Source organism: Pleurodeles waltl, chromosome 1_1 (assembly GCF_031143425.1).
Source record: "Pleurodeles waltl isolate 20211129_DDA chromosome 1_1, aPleWal1.hap1.20221129, whole genome shotgun sequence".
In the NCBI taxonomy this organism is placed as follows: domain Eukaryota; kingdom Metazoa; phylum Chordata; class Amphibia; order Caudata; family Salamandridae; genus Pleurodeles; species Pleurodeles waltl.
Genome location: NC_090436.1, coordinates 954,388,049 through 954,413,396, shown reverse-complemented (window position 1 = coordinate 954,413,396; position 25,348 = coordinate 954,388,049). Strand labels below are relative to the sequence as shown.

Sequence of the window (25,348 nt, the reverse complement as noted above, 5' to 3'; positions counted from 1 at the left end):
GTGCCTGAATGGGCCATCTGCTGACAGGATGAGGGTACCGGAGCTGAGCACAGCCCACTTGCACATGAATAACTTGTGCTCTGCCTCCACACAATGGGCCTAATGACCCTGTATTTTCTCTGCAGCCATCTTGGAGTCAGGGCAGGGGAGTCAGTAAATTCCGTGCACTTCAAAGACCCTTTCCAGAAGCTTCTCCCATCTTCTAGAAGAAGGGCACCAGGGTATAAAATTAGGACCTTCAGACCTATTTTCAGTTCACTGCTAGACCTGTGGAAGGACTTTCAGAGGAATGCCTGTTGCTGCGACCTTCTGTGCACTGTTCCAGACTTCTATTGTACCTGCAAGGACTGCTTTGCTGCCTGGAGCCTGCCTTGAACCCTCAAAGGCCAGCCCTGCTGTTCAGCCCTGCATCTACACCTGCACCTAGGACTATCAGAACTGACTCCAAGGGCTAGTTGGTGGCCTCTTGTTCAGAGCTGCACCCAGCCTGTGTGAGTTCTTAACTATGAAGAGGTGTCACACCAGTCCTGGACCTTCGGTTATAGTGCTAAAGGTGCTCACATGACCATTTTGCAACCAAAACGGAGCTCTTAGACAACATTTGGTCAAAAAGTGCTCTGAGAACCAAGAGGAGACCGGGACCACCTGCACCCCTGTCTTCCCTAGGTGCATCACCGGTCAAATTGACTATGCAGCTTCTCCAGCTATGTTCTTTTCCACAGCAGCAAATCCATTTCAGTGGTATTTTGCCAAAGGGGTATCTGACCTTGTGGTACTGTCTTCATCTACAGCCTTCTGCCTTGTCCCACTGGAGTGTTTCGACTTTCACTTCAGCTACTAAGGCAGAATGGGAAAATCTTCACTGCGGCTTCAACCAAGGCCATCCAGCAACCACGCTGCCTCCTCAGACACTTCCTGCATCCTTCCCCTACTGAACCTTGCCTCAGAAATTTTTCTTCCAAAATGTTTCCGAAGGTAAACTTCTACCGGCCTAATCCTCTTTTTGTACCCTAACAGTGTTCCATCACAGTCGGCCTAAACTTTTGACATTGACCCGGTCTCACACGCCTAGATGTCTGTGGTTAGCACTTTGATTTTTAGGTGCTGTTTTGAACTTTAAAAATTAATAACTCCGGTTCTACTGATAGGATTTTTGTTGTTTTGATGTCAAATCATTTATTAAAATTTACTATGTTTTTCTAAATTGGTTTGCGATTTTTTTTGTTCTCTATTTTCACTTTCCTACTGGTTGTGTGCCGCATAAATACTTTACACATTGCCTCTTCAGTTAAGCCTGCCTGCTTTTTGTGCCAAATTACCCAGCGTTAAGCATAGGTTAATTTATTACCTTTTTTGGTTCACCCTGCAAGGAATTAAGGCTGTTGGTGCACTAGGGCTCACACCCCAGTCAACCAACAACCCAGTTTCTCACAAAGTCCGGCTAAGGGCTGACCACATCTGCCACATCTGGAAGAAGAGCATGGTATATTTTGGATAGTCTGAGAGGATTCAAATAAGTTAATGCAAGCAGTTAACTTGTATAAGTTTAGAGAAGGTGATCTACTCACAGGCTTTACACCACTCCAAGTCAGTCAGTTCTATCCGAAGGCTTCACTCCACTCCGAGCCAGTCAGTTCCTCCGTACAGTTTGTGCTCCGTCTCTCCCTTGCACAGGGAGCAGCCGCTCGGTCTCCCAGCAGGGCCACATGCAGCTGTGTGATGAGGCGCCGCAGCCTACCAGGTCTCCCAGTTTCTTTAATACATCAGGCTCCCTTGGTTCATTCGAAACTTGGTCCAAACACCCCGGGCTGTATGTGCCAGGTACGTATACTGAAAGAATTAACCTGGGCCAATTCCAAATCTTTCCTGAGCTTGGTCAAACATTATGAACCATTTGGAAATGTGGTCCAAACACCCAGGGCTGTATGTGTCAGGTGGGCATAAAGCAAGAATTGACTCGGGCCAATCCCAAATCGTTCCTGGGCTTGGTCAAACATAATGAACCATTTGTTGGCATAGAGGTCCCCAGTTAGCTCACGTTCTCCTTCCTGCCTCCGCTAGAATGACATGTTTCATAGGAGGGCAGAGAATGGTCTGAGTATCCACAGGGGCAAGTCCTCAACATAGAGAACCCTGTGCAAAACTACCATCACTACTCTGTGCCACATGCTACCTATCTGATGCAACAAATAAGGGAGAGACCTTATGCCCCATCATAATAACCTCATCAAGCATGTAGGGGTCATAGGTTGCCTTCAGGAGGGCCTTTTCTCAGCTCAAAACCTCAGACAACCACTGCACTATTTACTTAAGTTGTGACCCTGCATAATTTAGAAAAGGATCCGGCAGGCCAAGACCCCCACTCTGCCAAGGACCTTGAGCATGTCCTGCCTGACCTGACTCTTGCCACCTGCCCAAATCAGGTGGCTCAACAATCTGTCCAGCCGTGCAGAGTTTGCTGGAGAGATTGGACACATCACATTTTGCAGCACATAGAGTCAGCGCAGCAGGAAAAACATTTTTGCCAAAGAAATTTGTTCCATCATGGAGAATAGAAGCATCTGCCAGAACTCACCCAACCAGGCCAGCCCCTCCACCACCCTCTCCACATTGAGGGCATGGTGAGCTTTCAGGTCTCTGCCTATCCAGATCCCTAACTATCGAAAAGCTTTCCGTTCTTAACAGAGCCCCAGCCGCAGTGAGAATTCTGGGTCTCCCCATGCCAGTCCCACCAGGGGAAACAATCTGTAATTAGATTTTTTTTCTGTGTGAAACCCCAGGACTGCTGCACATTTGCTCATATCCTCCAAGAACAGCCAGACTTACCATTCGTTCTGGGTTCCACAAGTAGATCAGTGCATAGGCGATGTATAGGAACATCACATTTTGACTGTCTCCCAGATGGACCCCCACAGACCAAACCTGGCACGGAGCACACTGAGAGAGCAAATAGGAGACAGTGGACTCATACAGTCTTTATTGGCCTAGTGTGTTGGACACTGTGTATTTCTGAAATGTATTTGTGTTGGCACGGACCTCAAGAAAAGTGACTCAATAGTAAGATACTTCAGTTTTGTATGCATTATGTGCCTCAACCACAAAGGTAAAATCTCCATCCCCCTACGGGTGGCCCATTTTGAAGTAAATGCTGTGTAACAGCATGTCTGCAGTTGACAAGAATATTAGCTGCATTCACAATTTTAGTTAATGTAATTCAGAGAAGGAAATTCTAAAGTGGGGTATCCTTTTTAGGGTTCAAGCTTGAACAACCTACAGACAAATATAGGTGCTTCCTCTAATGGTGAGGAGGATATCATCCCTAACACCACTGACATCTCCATCTTAAGGTGAATAGGGAACCTTGGGCACACAAGAGAAAACTACTCATGACACCCATTTAATAAGTATCTGACCTATGTACATTGGTGGTGCCATGTTATTCAGTTCCTACTAAGGTAACAGGACTGCATATTAGGACAACTGAACTTCAGAATGTGAGGGCTAAGCCTGTCAATGTCATTGGGAGGTGTTGGCCCAATTCCTGGCTAGCTCACAGTGCCTCACCTGAACCCCTAAACCTTCTGGGGTAGAAAGTGATTAAAGCAACCTAAATATGACACACTGACTACTCAGGGAAGTTGTGGGGACACATCTCACCGTTTCATTGTATTATTCATGCACGTCCAGGCGATAACACAAGAGACGTTTGAGATGCGTTTTCAATACATTTATTGAAACAATTGTAATCTTGCATAGTGAGAATGAGTTGCAATAATTAGATAGATGGAACAAAGCAAAATTACCAGTATTATAAACATGGTCAAAGCAATAAACAATCCAATCATAGTTAGTGGGTTCTAGAGATTATAGAGGTTCCTACCTAACCCTAAGACTATATTGAGAGCATAACAAGTGTACTCTTCTGTCTGGCCCAATCTAAGAATTAGCTTTAGCCCTGTACCTGGAAATAGTGTCAGGAGACAGCTGTGGTGTGGATGGCAGTCCTCTCAGGAAGCTTGTAGATCAGCACAAGCAGGGCTTCATGTCCAACACAGCATTCGTCCCAGGATGGTTGCAGCTACAATGCCCTTCTACCCCTTCCGGGTCAGTGCACCATTCATATAATAAAGCCATGCTGTGTTGGAAACAAAGCTCTGATGTATTGCTATGCTTCGATGTTGGAAGCTGTCTCCTGAACAGGCAACATAAACACTAGGATATCATGTTCTGTGTTCCTAGCCTTAACAGAATGTGCTGACTACATCTCGAGAAAAAGGCTAACTAAACAAGCAAATTGTGCAACATATTCCTAGAAGAATATCATGTGAAGAAAGTGTGCAAAATATCATTGCTAAAAGCAATGCAGCTAAAACATGTAAAGTATGAAATTTAAAATAAAGCTAAAACAGGGGAACCAGCTTGGTTCCAAGAGGTCTTCATGACAGGACACCCTTGCCTTGTGCCCCTTCCAAATTCGGTGGAGTCTGAAACCAGTACCCCAGTACGAACCCAAGGCACCGGTTACGAATATAAGAGTCCCACTCATTTCATATATTTGGGGCCGAATTCCATGTGCTGCCTAACTACCTATAGGCAGTGTCACCCCACCATATCAAACACCCTTTCTATATCCAGGAAACTCGCCTATATGTGATGGGATTCAGGCTTCGAAGGTTGTACATGGTAGTCCTAACTGGGATAAACCCAGTTTGGTCTAGATGAATGAGCGATTGGACAACTTGCATCAATCTGCTGCCCGAATCTTGCAAAGTATTTTAAGATTGGTGTTCATGGGGAGGGGCCTGTATGATGCTAGATCTATCGAGTCGTTCCCATCTTTGGGCAACTGGATTATTATTGTATCTCTCATACTTTAAGGCAGTTCTCCTGTCTTTCCCGCTAACATATACATCTCCATTAGTCCAACAATGGCATATAATGGGAAACAATATGTGGATACTTTACACATCGGTGAAAACCTAAATTAGTGACTGGAAAATAATCAGTTCTTTTGCCTAGAGCAATTTTTGCAATTTATTTTTGTCTTACACAATTTCACCCTTCACCATAAAAACATAAACATGTGTTCGGTGGCATGTGTAGCTGCAGATACACATGCTGTGCATAGTCCGCCGTCTGGTGTTGGGTCGGAGTGTTACAAGTTGTTTTTCTTCGAAGAAGTCTTTTCGAGTCACGAGACGAGGGACTCCTCCTACTTTGGTTCCATTGCGCATGGGCGTCGACTCCATGTTAGATTGTTTTTTTTCCGCCATCGGGTTCGGACGTGTTCCTTTTCGCTCCGTGTTTCGGGTCGGAAAGTTAGTCAGAATCAACGGAAAATTTGTCGCTATTGTTTCGTTCGGTATCGGGTTAGATTAGAATCAACACCGAATCTTGAAGAGCTCCGGTAGCCCTTCGGGGTAATTTCGATCCCCCGTCGGGGCCTGGTCGGCCCGACCGCGTGCAACATCGAGACTGATGGAACGGACCCCGTTCCGATTCTGTCCTAAATGCCACAGTAAATATCCCTATACAGACCAACATTTGGTCTGTAACTTGTGCCTGTCACCCGAGCACAAAGAAGAGACGTGTGAGGCCTGTCGAGCGTTTCGGTCGAGGAAAACGCTCCGAGACCAAAGAGCCAGAAGGTTGCAGATGGCGTCCACACCGACAGGACAACGACGGTTCGAGGAAGAGGGAGAAGAAGAAGAAACTTTCTCCATCCACGAATCGGACTCCGAAGAATTCGACGTCGAACAAACCGTGAGTAAGACGTCGAAACAAACATCACACGGAAAAACAGATAAAGCCCAGGGAACGCCACTCCCAACAGGCCATGGCTCAACCCATAAATTAGGTGACCGTCCATCGGCACCGAAAAAGGGCGAACTGGTGCCGAGGTCGTCCGACTCAGGTCGAGACACAGGCACGCAGCAATCTCGGGACCGAGAAAGTGCTGCAGAAAAGGGTCGACACCGAGACAGCGGCACCGAAGCTGCTCGGCACAGAGATAGCGGCACCGAAGATGGTCGACGCCAAGAAGGTACGACACCGAAAAAGAGGAAAATCTCTTCGGAGCCGAAAACATCAAAAGACACTGTTTCGGTGCCAAAACGCCCAGCAACCGAACCGAAAGCCAGTTCCTACTCAGAGGAACAATCACTGTCCTCCCAACTTTAAAAACACCGATTTGAGGAGGAATTACAAACTACAGCTGTAGATCACACGCAAAAGCGGATCTTTATACAAAGTGGTACAGGGAAGATCAGCACCCTTCCCCCAATCAGAAGAAAAAGGAAACTAGATTTCCAACAACAAGAAAAAACACCACAAGCAAAAGTGGTAAAGAAGGTAACTCCACCACCCTCTCCACCACCGGCAACTCATATATCACCGGCACAGACTCCGTCACAATCACCAGCTCATACCACCATGAGCCAAGATGAACAGGACGCATGGGATCTCTATGACGCCCCAGTATCGGACAATAGCCCTGAGTCGTACCCCACTAAGCCCTCACCACCTGAGGACAGTACAGCATATGCTCAGGTGGTAGCTAGGGCAGCAGAGTTTCATAACGTATCGCTACATTCAGAGCCTATCGTGGATGACTTCCTTTTTAACACCCTGTCCTCCACCCATAGCAATTATCAGAGCCTTCCTATGCTCCCGGGAATGCTAAGGCACGCTAAACAAATCTTTAAGGAGCCAGTTAAAAGCAGAGCAATAACCCCAAGGGTGGAGAAGAAATACAAGGCACCACCCACAGACCCTGCTTTTATTACATCACAACTGACACCAGATTCAGTTGTCGTAGGAGCAGCTCGTAAAAGAGCCAACTCGCACACATCAGGCGACGCACCACCTCCAGACAAGGAGAGCCGAAAGTTTGATGCAGCTGGGAAAAGGGTTGCAGTACAAGCTGCAAATCAGTGGCGCATCGCCAACTCGCAGGCACTCCTAGCGCGATATGACAGAGCCCATTGGGACGAGATACAGCATCTCATCGAGCACCTCCCCAAAGAATTCCAAAAACGGGCAAAACAAGTGGTTGAAGAGGGACAAAACATATCCAACAACCAAATCCGTTCTTCTATGGATGCAGCAGATACAGCTGCAAGAACTATAAATACCGCTGTAACGATAAGGAGGCACGCATGGCTGCGTACATCCGGCTTCAAACCTGAGATACAACAAGCAGTGCTCAATATGCCGTTCAATGAACAACAATTGTTTGGACCAGAAGTGGACACTGCAATTGAAAAATTAAAGAAAGACACTGACACAGCTAAAGCCATGGGCGCACTCTATTCCCCGCAGGGCAGAGGCACATTTGGCACATTTCGCAAAACTACTTTCAGAGGAGGTTTCGAGGTCAAGCCACACAAGCCAGCACCTCACAAACAACACCGTCTACCTACCAGGGACAGTATCAAAGGGGAGGCTTTCGGGGCCAATATAGAGGGGGCCAATTCCCAAGAAACCGGGGAAAATTTCAAGGGCCCAAAACCCCTCAAAACAAGCAGTGACTTACAAGTCACTCAACCCCTTCACACAACACCAGTGGGGGGGAAGACTAAGCCAGTTCTACAAATCTTGGGAGGAGATAACAACAGACACTTGGGTCTTAGCAATTATCCAACATGGTTATTGCATAGAATTTCTCCAACTCCCTCCAAACGTCCCACCGAAATCACAAAATATGTCAAAACAGCATTTAGACCTTCTACAACTAGAAGTTCAAGCATTACTGCAAAAAGACACAATAGAATTAGTACCAGGTCCACAAAAGAACACAGGAGTTTACTCACTGTACTTTCTAATACCAAAAAAGGACAAAACTCTGAGACCAATATTAGATCTCAGAACATTAAACACCTTCATCAAATCAGAACACTTTCACATGGTCACGTTACAAGACGTAATACCACTACTGAACCAGCAGGACTACATGACAACCTTAGATCTAAAAGATGCGTATTTCCATATACCGATACATCCCTCGCACAGGAAATACCTACGGTTTGTATTCAAAGGAATACACTACCAATTCAAAGTGTTGCCATTCGGAATAACAACCGCGCCAAGAGTCTTTACGAAATGTCTAGCAGTAGTAGCTGCACATATCAGAAGGCAGCAAATACACGTGTTCCCGTACCTAGACGATTGGTTAATAAAAACCAACTCGCTAACAAAGTGTTCACACCACACAGATTATGTTATACAAACCCTTTGCAAACTGGGTTTCTCCATCAACTATGCAAAGTCACACATTCTGCCGTGTCAAACACAGCAATACTTAGGAGCGACAATCAACACAACAATGGGGATAGCCACTCCAAGTCCACAAAGGGTTCACAATTTTCACAAGGTGATACAAGCTATGTATCCAACACAAAAAGTACATGCAAAGATGGTATTAAAACTCCTAGGCATGATGTCCTCATGCATAGCCATTGTCCCAAACGCAAGATTGCACATGAGGCCTTTACAACAGTGCCTAGCATCAAATGGTCACACGCACAGGGTCAACTTCTAGATCTGGTGTTGATAGACCGCCAAACATATATCTCGCTTCTATGGTGGAACAGTACAAATTTAAACAAAGGGCGGCCTTTCCAAGACCCAGTGCCACAATACGTGATAACAACAGATGCTTCCATGACAGGGTGGGGGGCACACCTCAATCAACGAAGCATACAAGGACAATGGGACGTACATCAAAGAAAGTTTCATATCAATCACCTCGAATTGTTAGCAGTATTTCTAGCGTTGAAAGCATTCCAACCCATAATAACCCACAAATACATTCTGGTCAAAACAGACAACATGACAACAATGTATTATTTAAACAAACAGGGGGGGACACACTCAACACAGTTGTGTCTCCTAACACAAAAAATATGGCATTGGGCAATTCACAACCACATTCGCCTAATAGCCCAGTTTATTCCAGGGATCCAGAACCAGCTAGCAGACAGTCTCTCTCGGGATCACCAACAGGTCCACGAATGGGAGATTCACCCCCAAATCCTGAACACTTACTTCAGAATTTGGGGAACACCTCAAATAGATCTATTTGCAACAAAAGAAAACGCAAAATGCCAAAACTTTGCATCCAGGTACCCACACCGGCAATCTCAAGGCAATGCTCTATGGATGAATTGGTCAGGGATATTTGCATACGCTTTTCCCCCTCTCCCTCTCCTTCCATATCTAGTAAACAGATTGAGTCAAAACAAACTCAAACTCATACTAATAGCACCAACATGGGCAAGACAACCTTGGTATACAACACTACTAGACCTGTCAGTAGTACCTCATGTCAAACTACCCAACAGGCCAGATCTGTTAACACAACACAAGCAACAGATCAGGCATCCAAACCCAGCATCGCTGAATCTAGCAATTTGGCTCCTGAAATCCTAGAATTTGGACACTTAAACCTCACACAAGAATGTATGGAGGTCATAAAACAGGCTAGAAGACCATCCACTAGACACTGCTATGCAAGTAAATGGAAAAGATTTGTTTGCTACTGCCATAATAATCAAGTTCAACCATTGCATGCATCTCCAAAAGATGTAGTAGGGTATTTACTACATTTGCAAAAGTCAAATCTAGCTTTCTCTTCCATAAAGATACATCTCGCAGCAATATCTGCATACCTGCAAATTACTCATTCAACTTCCCTATTTAGAATACCTGTCATAAAAGCGTTTAGGGAAGGTCTAAAGAGAATTATACCACCAAGGACACCACCTGTTCCTTCATGGAACCTCAATATTGTCTTAACAAGACTCATGGGTCCACCTTTCGAACCCATGCATTCTTGCGAAATGCAATACTTAACGTGGAAAGTTGCATTTCTCGTTGCCATTACATCTCTAAGAAGAGTAAGTGAAATTCAGGCGTTTACTATACAAGAACCATTTATTCAAATACACAAGAATAAGGTAGTTCTAAGAACCAACCCAAAATTCTTACCAAAGGTTATCTCACCGTTCCACTTAAATCAAACAGTAGAATTACCAGTGTTCTTCCCACAGCCAGACTCAATAGCTGAAAGAGCACTACATACATTAGACGTCAAAAGAGCACTAATGTACTACATTGACAGAACAAAACTAATTAGGAAAACAAAACAACTATTTATTGCATTTCAAAAAACCTCATACAGGAAATCCAATATCAAAACAAGGTATAGCCAGATGGATAGTTAGGTGCATCCAAACCTGCTATCTTAAAGCAAAGAGAGAGCTGCCTATTACACCAAAGGCACACTCAACCAGAAAGAAAGGTGCTACCATGGCCTTTCTAGGAAATATTCCAATAAACGAAATATGTAAGGCAGCAACATGGTCTACACCTCACACATTTACTAAGCACTACTGTGTAGACGTGTTATCTGCACAACAAGCCACAGTAGGTCAAGCTGTACTAAGAACTTTATTTCAAACTACTTCCACTTCTACAGGCTGAACCACCGCTTTTGGGGAGATAACTGCTTACTAGTCTATGCACAGCATGTGTATCTGCAGCTACACATGCCACTGAACGGAAAATGTCACTTACCCAGTGTACATCTGTTCGTGGCATTAGTCGCTGCAGATTCACATGCGCCCACCCGCCTCCCCGGGAGCCGTTTGGAAGTAATCTTCAACATTTGTACATTTGTAAATATATTACTTTAACCTTCATTTTGTACATACTTATTCATTCCATTGCATGGGCACTATTACTAACATACACAACTCCTACCTCACCCTCTGCGGGGAAAACAATCTAACATGGAGTCGACGCCCATGCGCAATGGAACCAAAGTAGGAGGAGTCCCTCGGTCTCGTGACTCGAAAAGACTTCTTCGAAGAAAAACAACTTGTAACACTCCGACTCAACACCAGACGGCGGACTATGCACAGCATGTGAATCTGCAGCGACTAATGCCACGAACAGATGTACACTGGGTAAGTGACATTTTCCTTTTACATACATACAAAATATATACCAACACATAATTGTTAGAAATGGGGTCTTTGGTTGGCAGTCAGGTTAGCCCCTGTCCAAGCAAGGACCCTCACTCTAGTCAGAGTAAGTCACACACAATCCAAATTATCCTGTGCCCACCCTCTGGTAGCTTGGCACTGAGTAGTCAGGCTTAACTTAGAAGGCAATGTTTAAAGTATTTGTGCAATAAATCATGCAATAACACAGTATAGTACCACAAAATTATACCACACAGTGTTTAGAAAAAGATATAATATTTATCTGGATAAATGCAGGTCAAAACGATCAAGATTCAATAAGTATACGTTGAAATATGACTGTAAAAATTATATAAAGTGTCTTTAGTCTTCAAAAAGCAACAAGTGTCTCTTGCAAGCACAAAGTACCTGGTTTGCATTCAAATTCTCCGCAAGGGACCGCAGAGGAGGAGATGTGTGGAAAACTGAGAGGTGTGTGTTGATTTGTCTGGCGCACACACACACACGATGCATCGGTGAGTTTTCACACAGGGCCGGCTTTGAGTCGATTTCCGGTGCGTAGACTGGGATCCTCTTCAGGTTGCAGGGTTTTTGGACGCCCTGGGGATGATGCATTGAAATCCTGGGCGTGCAGAACGAAGTCACAGGGGCTGTGTCGATCTGTTGGGTGATGCATGGGAATTTCTACCACACAGCAGGTGCTGCGTCGATTCCTCTCAGGAAGTCAGGCTGCGTCATTTGGGCTCGGCTTTGCGTCAGTCCAGTGGGCCGTGTGTCAATGTTCCGGTCGCAACACTGGCGCTGCGTCGATCTTCTCTTACGAAGTCAGGCTGCGTCAATCCGGTTCAGCATGCAGTGATTTTCTCACTGCGATGCAGGCTCTGCGTCGTTTATTGCAAGCTGTTTGTTGAATTTTCACTGCACAAGGAGTTCTTTTGCAGGATGAAGTCTTTTTGATCCTGAGACTTTAGGGAACAGGAGGCAAGCTCTATCCAAGCCCTTGGAGAGCACTTCTCAGCAGAGCCAGAGGACAGCAGGGCAACAGCAGGGCAGCAGTCCTTTGCAGAAAAGCATTCAGGTGAGTCCTTTGGGCAGCCAGGCAGTTCCTCTGTGCAGGTTGCAGGTTCTGTTTCATGGTTTCTTCTCCATTGGTTTCTTGCCCAGAAGTGTCTGAGTTGGTAGGGGCAGAGACCCTGCTTAAATACGCAAATGTGCCTTTGAAGTGGGAGAGACTTAAAAGAGTGTCTTAGAGGTGCGCCAGGTCCCCTTTCAGTCCCATCCTGTCTGCCAGGGTCCCAGTAGGGGGTGTGGAGGTCCTTTGTGTGAGGGAAAGCTACTGTCCTTTGACATGTAAGTGTCAGGCCTTCCACCATCTCAGCTCAGGAAGACCCATTCATTATGAAGATGTGTGCAAGTGTGTGACTGAGCATCCTGTGTTTGGGGTTTGTCTGAGTGGAATGCACAAGGGAGCTGTCAACTAACCCAGCCAGATGTGGATTGTAAAGCACTGAAGGATTCAAGTGCAGAGAAATGCCCACTTTCTAAAAGTGGCATTCCTAAAATAGTAATATTAAATCCAACTTTACCAGTCAGCTGGCTTTTGTGTTACCATTCTGGCCACACTAAATATGACCTTGTTATTCCTTTCAGATCAGAATCTACCACTCAAACAGTATACCAGAACACACCAGAAAGTTGGGAGGGTGTTCAGAGGATTAGCTTGGGCCTATACAGACCTCCAACTGTTTATTTTCTATTTCAGGCATGCAGGAATTAGCAAGATTGCACTCAAGTCTGCAGGAGCCATCCAAGGATATGTCTACTTCCCCATATTTCTTGGCTACTCCCCCTCAGAGCTTTCTTCTCTTTATAATTTTTTTATGTAGACCTACCTGCCAAATACAGAGTAAATAATATAAAAAAAGAATTTATGGTACAACCACTGTCGTGGAGGTTAATCCATATCCTTCCCCCAGAGGGACCAAAACAGTTTTTGTCATATTATTCACTTATCCAGGTCCCAGGGTATTGGGTTGCCCCAGTTTTTTCAAAATAAATAGAGTGAAAGCTGTGTCATTGGCCTTTTTTTGCCCAAAGATGTATACCCTTAGGGGAAACAAATCTGTGACAATAGGCCCCCGCAATGTCCTTGGGGCATGGTGAACCTCTAATTTTACCAGTGTTTGAGGGATCATTCAGCACATATTCTGTCTGGTACTGCTAGGCAGGACAGTAAAAGTCAGTGAAAAGGAAAAATATTGTATGCAATTCTCATTGGTGTTTCTGCCATCTAAAGGATGGACTATGTAGGTAGAGGCATCACCCATATAAAAAAAAACATTAGCTCTGCGTTCTAAATAAGGGAGGGATGTAAATGATTTGTGGATGGACCTATTGTCAATTTTGGAAATGTTCTTGTTACTGCCCATAATTTAGTGATGTTTTTAATCTCATATTAATGTACCAGTTTTTCCAGGAAGTAAATAAAATATTCTAAGCGCTTTTGTTTCAATTTGCTTTTCTCATTAAAGGAAGATGTGATTTTGTTTTTGAATTATTTTTTTAAAATTTGAAATAGTTTTACCTATTCAAATAAGTATATCAATATAACATTCAGCCAATTGTCGCCATACTTTTCTCCGATGTGTACCACTTGTCCAAAGCTTCTAATTACATTAGATGTCACTGGTTTTATACTGCACTAACTGACCTGCTAAAAGAGTGAAGCAATTTGTAGTACCCCAGAGGAGGAACATCAGATCTCCGTAACCTTTAACCCTTATATCAAGGTTATTGGCATGTGTGCCCCTGCTGGCATAATAACCTAAATTGTACATTAAAGCTTCTGATGTTTGCTGTGGATCCTGACTAAGCAAATCTTTTAAATGGATGATAGGCAATGCTAAGGGTATGCTCCTACCTCTTATACAGTATCTCTAAGTTGTGCCAGTGAAATAAGATGCAAGATATTTCTTCTTTGAGAATTGTAAATTTTTCAAAAGAGGGTATTAAGGAAAATATGATGTCCAATGACATGTCTGTTTGTGCCAAGTAAGAATGTTGTGAATACTAAATTGGAACTTATCACTTCTTGCATCCAGAATGTCTCTAAGGCATGCTTAGACCTAAATGAATCAACAGTTCTTAAGATTTTATTTTTGTTTGCCTCGTTCACATTTGAAATGGGGATGATGTAAAATCGTAATCGTAAACAGAAATTGTAAAATGCACACAGAAACCATAGGTCGTACATTATGCATTTTCTCAGTATTACTACATTTTATAAGGGTATATTTGTGTCCTGTGAAGCAGGCTTTCCGACAATAATTGTTTGCTCTAACTGCTGTATTCCATGTATTCCATGTATTATGAGGTTTCTACAAATAGTATTTAGGTTCATTGGTAATGAGGGTCGAAATTAAATATATGGATTCAAACCACGATGGATTCATCTAAGTCTTTCATTTTTTATATATGAACTGCCACTGACTCCACAGTTTTCTATTTATATAATCTGTATCGTTTATTTTGGTGTGGCTATTTTTAGGTGTGTGTATGTTTTTAAGTATCTGAATAGTATAAAGTTCACATGATTATGTGATTATTGTACATAAACTTATTGTTACTGTAATACATTTTGTCTTATCCACCTAATTCTAAGGGTGTGCGAAGTTAAAAAGTCTGTGAGTGCCCAACTTCATGATGTTTTCTTACATTGATAAAGGTTGGGAACTTTACAACGTTTTTTGTTTAAAAAAAAGAGAAAGGCAGCCTCAGTGGTCTGCTAGTACAGGATAATCCTTTGTGGCAAGAGAACGTACATCGAAACGTGCTGCTGCTTCTGGGTGCCTTCACCCCACCCAGGGCAAAAACCCTTCTTTGGTCCACATTGAGCACACCAGCTGCCATCCCCTACTCACTCCTAGTCCCACCCCTTCCTTGCCCGGTCACTGCCAATACAGTCTTGGCTCAGCCTTTCCTGTAGTGCTTATAGTCTCAGTGCGGGCTGCAGTCCCTCTTCCATGGGACATCCTGGAGCAGGAGGCCATCGTATGATGATTTCCAGTGTCTTCCTTCCGGCAGACATTGCAGCCCGTTACTAGTGTGGCATATTAAGGAATGGTGTTGTTGGGGGTCTCTTATACTTTGCATGCACAAAAATGCATTGATGTTAAAAAGAAAGTGCATCCTCTGATCTGTTAAGAATTAGGTGCTGCTAAAAAAGTGTACAGGATTGGTGGATCATTGGAAAATTGTATCAACTGTATATAATGTTAGAAAGTTTTCGGTTTAGTTTAGAACATTCAGGTTTGCGGTATCACATCATGTCTAGGTCAAGAGACATCAGTGAAGGTATCGGAGAAAAAATTGTTGCTTCTCATTTGTCTGGGTGGGGCTATAAAGCAATTTCTAAACAATATGAAGTGCGTCATTGCACACTGAGAAAGTTTTTTTAGGAATGCGGGAAATGGTTGCCAATCTACCCAGTAGTGGGCATCCCTGTACATTCACGCCAAGGCCAGACTGCATGACGCTCCTAGTGATCGCAAAAATTCCTAAAGCTACATCTAGGGATCTTCAGGCCTCTGTCCACATAGTAAAAATTACAGTTCCTGATTCTTCTATTGGGAACACACTGGATTAGTAAGACTTCGGTGGAACAGTATTCAAGAGAAAACTCATTTTTACGAAAAAACATTGCTGCAAAGCAAGGTTTGCAAAACAGCATCTGAATCAACCACAAGAATTTTCGAACAAGTTTTTCTAGACAGATGACACTGAAGTTAAGTTGTTTGACTGTAATGAAAGCCAAACACTGTTAATTACCAAAATAACCTCATACGAGCCGTCAAGCATGGTGCTGAAGCGGTGATGACTTTGTCCTGCCTTGCTGCCCCAGAACTTGTATGCATCAGAATCACTGAATCTACCATGAGTTCTTCTCTAGACTAGGGCATTCTAGAAAAAAATGTGAGACTTAAGTGCAAGAGCTAAAGCTTAACCAAACGTAACTCATTCAAAAGGACAATGACCTGAAAAATTCCAGTAAATGTACAACTGAATGGCAGAAAAAGAAGAGAATCGAGATTCTGAAATGGTCAAGTCGAAGCCCAGACCTCAAGACTATAGAGAGGATGTTGTATGACCTAAAGAGAGCTGTGCATAAACAGTGGGCCTCACACATCTCCAAAGTAAGCAGTTTTGCACGAAAGATTGTGTCTGGATTTCATCCCAGGTGATGTGAGACTTAGAAACTCTTAGAGAAATGTTTGCTTCCATTTAATGGTTCTAACGGGAGTTTCACATGTTACTGAATCACGGGGTGCATTTATTTTTCCAACTTAGCTATTTAATGGTGGCTGATTTTTTCGGACCATATAAAGGTTAAATCTATGTTAATATATAAAACCATAAAATATTACAAGAGTGTACTCTTTCACATCGCTGTACCTCCAGAATTCAACCTCATAGGACCCATGCCATTACCTTTGTCTAAATTCTTCTATAGGTGAACTACAGAAGGTGCTTAAAACCTTAGGTTAAATCTTAAACTACCTCCTTCCAGTTGCTTTTATTTAATGGAATTTTTTTCAGTTTTGGCTTCCATCCGTTCACTATATCACCTTCGAAAGCAGCTAATGGACACCTCCCCCCATGCCTCCCTACGTATCAGACAGAGGATTTGAAGCCCCTTTTCTCTATCCCTGGACGACATTCGTTATTTTCTGTATCGAATGTTAGTTTCCTAGTCTTTCAATAAGTAACAAGGGCATTTAAGAACTTCAGGTAATTTTCCTCCCCACCCAAGATTATTTCATCGTATGCAAATCGGAGTACCAGGACCGTAATTGCCCCATCTATGAAGCTCAGTTCCTACTCCAATCAGACGCCACAACTGAACAAACCTGACAAGCCCCAATCTCCACAAATCGTTCTGGGAACTCATTCCTCACCTTGCGTGTGTCCCCAAACAAGGAGTTGTAAGATTTTAACCAGAGTAGTATCAACCTCAAACTCCACAAGAGAGCTAAGTGAAAGCCCTGGTAACAGGTTAAATGTGTTTTTCAGAACTATATTACCTTTCAAATCTCTGTTTGATAGAGGAAGCAACTATTTTCCTCTGTCTTGAGCCAGTAACCTTGATAGTTAAGTTAGTGCTGCATTTATTACCTGTTTGGCCTGTTGGTACTGCAATCAAGAAATCCAGCAACACTTGTCGTTTTCCTCTTGATAAATGTATGATAGAGTGAAGGTATGTGTCTGTACTCAGACCACAGGCAGATGCCTTCCCCGATCTACAGATTTACATGTGGGCACCACCAGTTGAAGAGGGAGAAGGTGGGATTTAAAGCTGAGGCTGAGAGGTATATCACCATTAATTTCCCAAGTGCTCTGACTTTTGGAAGGGTCGATGTGTTTCGAGGAAGAATGCTCCTCACCTCATGAAGGTGCTCCCAGCACATAGGGAGGCCAGCATGGAGGTCCTCACCTCAGGGTGCCAAGTCATCCCAATGCTCTTTGTCCATCAGGCTTGTGTTCGGACATCGTGGGCTAGATGTAGAGTACCAACTCCGGCCCATCTCACTGTGGGATTTCTGTTAGTTTTTTTGCTATACCGAAGTAATTATAATGATAAGTAAACATCAGCATGAACCTTGCTTTTTTTGTAATGTTTGTTTTTACAATATTTCATCAATGATAACCTGTGCTTTTGTATAGCAATGATTTCAGTGTTCGCAGATGATTTTTTTATTTGTAGCTGTAATATTTGTAACTTTTTCTAACCATAGATTTTTGATATGGATCCGTTCATGAACACAGCATTCACGGAACCGGATTTCCATCTTCCAGATCCACTACTGCGATCAGGTAAGGTTTTCTGCTGCCTCTCTATTCTTTTGGCTAGGGAATCCTCGTATATTATGATGCAATTAAATTTGATTAAAATAGTAGAATTTCATTAGAGTATAGTGGTCAATGTTGGTAATTTTTCATACAATGTATCTCTGTTGTTGCCGAAAATGCATGCAAGGCCAAATAGAGTACAACAGTGTTTGCAAGTGTCAAGAAACAGATGCCTTTTTCACACATAAATAGAAAAAAATTAAAGATTGTTGAAATGCAGAGCGGGGTTGAGGAATGTCCTGATTAAAAAAGTGATATATTTTCATATTTAAAGAAGCACTGGCAAAGCTATTCGCTGAGTTTTGAAAAAACTTTGAAAGATTGGACTAAAATTCACAGACCCACAAACAGAATAGGCACAAGAGTGCATGCTTCCCACCAAACAACAGCTACAGCACACACTGCATCAGTTCTGCATCAGTTCTTGTTCTCAAGCAGAACTGCCACAGCATGTGCTCCATCAGTACAGTCTTCCCTCACACTTGTAGAAGAGTTATAGCACAGCTATATTTACACACGCACAGACACTTTCTATCTCTCCCTCTCTGTCTCTCCCTCACCCTGTTGCAGAGGTATCTGCAAAGCATTTTGTCTCACACTTGAGCGTTATTTGTTCCCACATTGACTGATCCCACTGTGGAGAAACAAAATAGTATAGTTGTGGTAAGAACAAAAGGAGTAGGTAGGGACGAGGGGTAAACAGAAGAAAGCTTTTAGTTTTATAACTATAGAGTGTATATATCAGAAGTAATGCTTATCAGGAGTACTGCATACAGTGCATACAGTTATGAACACCTCATCTGGTACTCAGTATTGAGATAGTGATGCCTCCTCTGCTGTTGGTGGTGGAGCGGCAGTGGTAATGGGGGTGCTAATGGTGCTGGTGGTGGCCAATATTGGTAATGATGGACGGGGTGGTAACGGTAAGGGTGGTGGTAGTAGCACTGAGGAACTCTATTATTTAAAGTCCCAAGCGGCTCTGCATTAGCACAGTGTATAACCTGTTGGCAAACATAGGCCCATATTTATACTTTTTGACGCTAAACTGCGCTAACGCAGTTTAGCGTAAAAAAATTTAGCGCCGTCTAACGCCATTCTGAAGTGCCATGCGGGCGCCGTATTTATGAAATGGCGTTAGCCGGCGCTAGCAGACCGGCGCTGCCTGGTGTGCGTGGAAAAAAACCACGTAGACCAGGCAGCGCCGGCGTAGGGGGAAAATGGCGTTAGGGCGTCTTAAAATGGGGCAAGTCAGGTTGAGGCAAAAAAATCGCCTCAACCCGATTTGCGCCATTTTTTTCGACGCCCAGACGCCATTTAAATGACTCCTGTCTTAGTAAAGACAGGAGTCATGCCCCCTTGCCCAATGGCCATGCCCAGGGGACTTATGTCCCCTGGGCATGGTCATTGGGCATAGTGGCATGTAGGGGGGCACAAATAAGGCCCCCCTATGCCACCAAAAAAAAATAAAAAAAATAAAAAATTATACTTACCTGAACTTACCTGAATGTCCCTGGGATGGGTCCCTCCATCCTTGGGTGTCCTCCTGGGGTGGGCAAGGGTGGCAGGGGGGTCCCTGGGGGCATGGGAGGGCACCTGTGGGCTCATTTTGAGCCCACAGGCCCCTTAACGCCTACCCTGACCCAGGCGTTAAAAAGTGGCGCAAATGCGGGGTTTTTTGACCCAACCACTCCCGGGCGTGATTTTTGCCCGGGAGTATAAATACGACGCATTTGCGTCGCCGTCATTTTTTTAGACGGGAACGCCTTCCTTGCATCTCATTAACGCAAGGAAGGCGTTCACGCAAAAAAATGACGCTATTTGCCCATACTTTGGCGCTAGACGCGTCTAACGCCAAAGTATAAATATGGCGTTAGTTTTGCGCCGAATTTGCGTAAAAAAAAACGACGCTAATTCGGCGCAAACGGAGTATAAATACGGGCCATAATGTGTCTGCTTAGCGCTCTGCCTACTAAACGATCGGCTCTGCAATAACAAAGGCGTACTGCAAGCATGTCTGTAGAGCTGTCTGGAGCAGGCAGGGCAGACCAGAAGCCATGACTGCTGAAAACAGATTGAAGCAGTGACAGGGAGTGGGAGACACAGCAGAAGCCTGAACTGCCACGAGCCATAGCAGCTAGCAGTGCTGGGTAGAACAGAAGTTTGCAGACTGAGGCGAAGTCCTTTTTGTCTGTCAGTGACTGTCCCTTCCGGAGGCTGAAGCAGACTGTAATCAGGCACATTTGTATCACTCACACTGCCTGACAAACCAAAAACTGAGTGGTGGTCGTGTGGGCTGATGGGAAATGTGACGGACTGCCCACTAACTTGTGACTGAAGGGGGTTTACCTAGTCTCCCACTCTATGTATGCTTTCATGGGGGCTGAACCAAGGTGTGAAGAACACGCCAGCACGGCAATGATTAAAGAAAGCTGAGCCCGTGTCTGTAGACAGTACTACTAAAAGTATATTTTTTGATTAATTTTAAAGGTTACAGTAGGCTGACGAGACAGCTAAATGCGGATTGTAAACCAACCGTAAAAATGTTTTTGAAACATATAGATACTTTTTTGATAACCAGATTCTCACTTTACAATGCCAAATATACAAACAATCGTACTCCTTCCTGATTCACACACTGGATCCCATATTTGAATAATTACTTCAAAGGTTGTCCCCTCACATGATAAATTGCAGCGCCAGAGAGTACGGATTAAGTCCACCAGAGACCCACATTTTGGCGTGCCAATGCGGACAGCCCCTGGCCCGCTAAATAGGCCCCTCCAATTTAGAGCACTAGTCCGTTGCCAAGTGCCAGTCTGCAGTCTTGTGCGGTGCTTGACGCGCCAGTGACGTGCTATAGCATGCTATGCCCCCATGCCCACCAACGCACGTTCTCCTCGGGGTCCTCTGAAAACCTTCAAGATTCCCAGCAGTGCTGTTTGGGAGATACTTCCCCCGGCCTCTCCAGTGCCTCGGTCAAAATTAAAGTATCTTTAAGACCGATTTGTTCACATAAATGTTTCCTGATATTATACATAACCCACAATCATTTAGAGGAATGACCGGGATTACAGGTTGTGGGGTTGAAAGCAAACCTTAAAGGTTTTCTGCAAATACACTGAACCAGGAAAAACCTGACAGAACGTACTCGGGAGAGGTGGAAAGAATGTGAAACAAAACTGGGAGTGTACAAACACCGATCCCTGCAGTACTTCCCCATTCTACAGTTGAAAAGCCATTATCGACATGGTAATATTGCACCCTGTAACTACCATTCCCTGCAATATTGCTAGTTCCGTGAGCCGTTAACTCAACTTTTAATGAACCTTCAAGCTTGAAGTTAGCAATCAATGTAATGCGGATTTCTTTTTGAAAAGATCTCATGTAACAAAAATAAAAAAATGCGAATTTAATAGTAAAACTACAGAGCAATAGCTAGAGCAAGAGTAGCTAAGCAAGTAACTGAATCAAGCAAAAGGTGCCAAATTGGTAAGAGTGCTCAGGGTTCTGGTTAGGTTTCTGCTCAGAGCCCTAACTTCAACTTGATTTGGCTAGTGAGTTGAATACCGATAAATTTAACCATGGTAATGATTGTAATAATAGTTTGTACTGTGATGCTAATTTCGTTCCTTTTTGACAAATGTTTTTGAGAAAAGAGCGTGCTTTCCGCTTGTGTAGGCCAGTCACACACTTGCTTTGCTGATGTGATGTGCGGTACCTGGCAGCGATTTTCAAAAGTTCTTTGCGTTTTGTGATCTGTCTACTCAGGTACAGTGCCCAGGTTTGCTTAGAAGACTTTAAATTCGCTTTTTTCCCTAAAGAAGAATTTCCACTGTGTAAGTAAAACCACTATGGAAACGAGAGTATGCCACACATTAAGTAATGTGAGTTAACCTAATCCCCAGTCACTGCACTACAGAAAAAAGAGGTAGCATAACATAGCATCTTTACCCAGATGATTGACCCCCTCAACTCCATTTTATGAGGGCTGGGTATGCTCGTGATCTGCCTATGAGGCTTATCGATTCCTGGATGTTTAGGAGGCTACATGCACATGTGTATCCTCTGAGAGTCCATTAGATGGCGTTCTCAAGGCTTAGACTTATCTGTTCACCTTCCAAGTTGTCATCTTACTTTTACTGCTCGTGATCTACCGCATGAAGCTAAAGATAGCACTGGCATGCGCATTACGGTAATAACTTGTTTCTTTATAGAACTTCCCAACAGCCCGCTGGCGCCCTATTATTTTATAACTAACAGATGTTACTATTTTCCTCTTTAATGAATCCTGAAAGAATGAAAGACTGAATTGGCTTTGCAATTATTTCAACTCTGTCCTACAAAGCACATCAGCAGCGAGTGTTAATTACATTTATATAATGCTTACGACCCCTTAAGAGGTATTGAAGTGGATTATGGTGGGTAGTGCACTACTCCATAACCCTACGTTAGAGCTGAAGCCAGTGGGCATTACTTATTGTTGTATATTTGTTAGACCTGACAGCCTTATCATGGTCTTCCCCCCAACTTGTTGCCTACCTTCTCCACTTTTCTGACCTAATTTTTGCTGGCTTTAGGACTTTATCACAGCTAACCAGTACTAAAGTGCTAGTGCTCTCTCCTTAAAACATGGTAATATTGGCTTATTCCTAATTGGCATATTTAATGTACTTATAAGTCCCTACTAAAAGGCACTACTTGTGCCCAGGTCCTGTAAATTAAATGCTACTTGTGGGCCCGCAGCATTGATTCAGCCACCCACTTAAGTAGCCCTTTAACCATGTCTCAGGCATGTCATTGCAGAGCCTGACTGTGCGGTTTTACACTGCCATGTCGACCTGGCAAAGTAACCCTTGTGCCAAGCCCAAGCCTTCCCTTTTCATACATATAAGTCACCCCCAAAGTAAGCCCTTGACAAACCAGAGGGCAGGGTGCTTTGCATTTGACAGGCAGGGCATGTACCTTTAGGTTTTACCTATCCTGGTAGTGAAAAACTCCCAATGTTGTTTGTCACTATAGCAAGGCCTAGCTCTCCCACAGGATAACATTGGTATTACCTTATTATATCTTATAAGTGTAATTCACAATCTGGAAGAGATACGTTTTTCAAGTTTGGTGTCTCTGGAATCACAATAAAAACTCACAATTTAAGGAGAAATCAGATTTAAAATTTTAGTTCTGAAAATGCCTCTTTTAGAAAGTTGCCATTTTCTTAATTTAATTGTTTGATGCCTGCTGCCTGTCTCTGATCACTTGTCTGAAGTGAGTGACAGCTTGACTTTGTGTATTCCTCCTAGGCAGCCACACACAATGGGAGCTTAGCTGTGAATTTATTGGCCCTTCTAGAATGCTAGGAGGGAGGACCTGGCCACAGGCACACTTACACCTGAATAGGCTGTGTCCTGTTTCCACACAAAGGGCTGTACCACCCCCTGTAGTGAGTCTGGAGCCAGGGCAGGAAAAACAGGACCTATGTGCACTTCAAAGGTATGTCTTTGAAGTTTCCCCCACATCAAAGGCCCAACAGGGTGAAAGGGCTGGACCTCTGACACCACCATCAGTACACTTCTGGACCTGTGAGTACTCTGCCAGGAAGAAGAACTGATGTGCTGGTGAAGAACTGCCACTCTGCTAGACTGCTGCTTTGTTGGACACATGCCTTGCTGTGCTTCCCTACTGACTGGACCTGTGTCACTTGAACCAAGAGTGAACTCCAAGGGCCAGCTGACTGGTCTCTTGATCTGAAGTCCCAGGGACATAAAAGACTTCCAACCAACCTACTTTTGTACATGGACTCTGCCATCCATGAGTTTGCTGTGCCAATTGGTGCCACTCAAGCCCTGGACCCTTGGAAGTGAGTCTAAGGTGGTGTTTGCTGCAGCAGAACCAATGCATCCTCTGATTTGGGAGCAGAACCAACACGTTGCCGCTACTGTGTGGATCAGATCCAACACCAGGTGCCAAGTGGTGCCACCTCAGTCCTGGACCCTTGGATGTGAGGCCTGAGGTGTTTGCTTCAGCAGAACCAACGCATCCCCTGTCAACCTGAAGCATCACTGCCACTGCATGGATTTGAACGGCCACATTGCTCTTGTTGCGGGGGACCCACTACATCTCGGAACTGACACATCACCACTGCTGCATGGAGAAAATTGCCTCATCTTCTTTACTGTGTGGGTAAAATCAGTGCATCTCCTCTGCTGCAGGGATCGACACCGGCACATTGCTTCGACTGCACCCCACATCTTTCATGTCGACGCATCCAGGATTGAGGTACTTTTGTTCAGCGGGCCTTACTGGGTCCCTGTATTCGGCCAGTGCTCTATAGCAGTCGGCCTGAACAATTGCCTTTGTCCTAGGCTGGTGCGACCTGATATCCCTGATTGGCGCTTCCTGCTTCTAAGTGCTATTTTACAGTTTAATCTTTAAAAACTCATAACTCAGGTCCTACATATTGGATTTTTTTCGTTTTGATCTTGTTTTGTCAATTAAATTAAGTTCTCTTTTCCTAACCTGGTGTGTAATCTTTTTGTTTGGTGTTTTTACTGTTTTACTGTTTGAAGTGTTGCACTGATATTTTACACAAGTTAAACCTGACTGCTCTATGCCAAGCTACCAGAGGGTGAGCCCAGGTTGATTTACAGTTTGCCTGATGTTTATCCTGACTAGGATTGTGGTTGCTGCTTGACCAGGGCTCAAACCACAGTCAACCAACAACCCCATTTCTAATAATATTTTTGCGTACTGGATTGGTCTTATGATCTGATAAAGCTGGTTAACACATTTCCTCCAGTTTCTAGTGGTACATTAAATTGATAGGAGTTAGATGTGATGATTAGAGTGAATTCATGCAAGTAGAAAATGGGATTAGTCAATAGGGTAGACAAGGCTAGATATTGTGAGATTGCACTGAGTGGTTACACAGAAGAACATTTTTCATTCAGGATATGAATGAGTAGACAGGCTAGAAGAAGTTAGAAAGTGCAGAAATCATTACTAAAAGAAGGATTTACGATTTGAAAGAATGAGCATGGAAAGTTTACTGAAGTAAAGTAGAGAGTAAGGCAGGTGACAGAGTAGTGTACACTCAGATGGATTAAGCTAGGCAAAGAATGGAGCCTAAGGAGAGTATCTTTCAAAATTATATATTATCACATTCTGCCCAATATCATGCTGAGGGACTGAAGACTCACACAGTGCAGATAGTGCCTATGCAACCAATTTACCATTTAATTCCAAGTTCTTTTACTACCTGTTCTGTCAGACAAAGGTACACTGTCCACTTGTAATGGTTTCATACCTGTTCTACTATCACTCAGCAGAACATGCAATCTGGGAGGTTCATTTGAATATGGTAACTAACCCTGTCTCTCCAGGGCTGATAGCGCTCAATAGTTGTCCGAAATATTGTTTGAAATAAGCTTGAATAACAGTACTACTATACTACTGCCACTAAC

General features: G+C 43.8%; 1 protein-coding gene across 2 annotated transcripts in view; it reads left to right on the top strand.

The window, feature by feature from the left end:
- NFKB1 (nuclear factor kappa B subunit 1) overlaps positions 1–25,348 on the top strand; it is a 360,666-nt gene that overhangs the window by 108,170 nt on the left and 227,148 nt on the right. For both annotated transcript variants that reach the window (XM_069230208.1, XM_069230209.1), the window contains exon 3: positions 17,777–17,855. In XM_069230208.1, the coding sequence (XP_069086309.1) occupies positions 17,777–17,855 (79 nt within the window). The remainder of the gene's footprint in view (positions 1–17,776; positions 17,856–25,348) is intronic.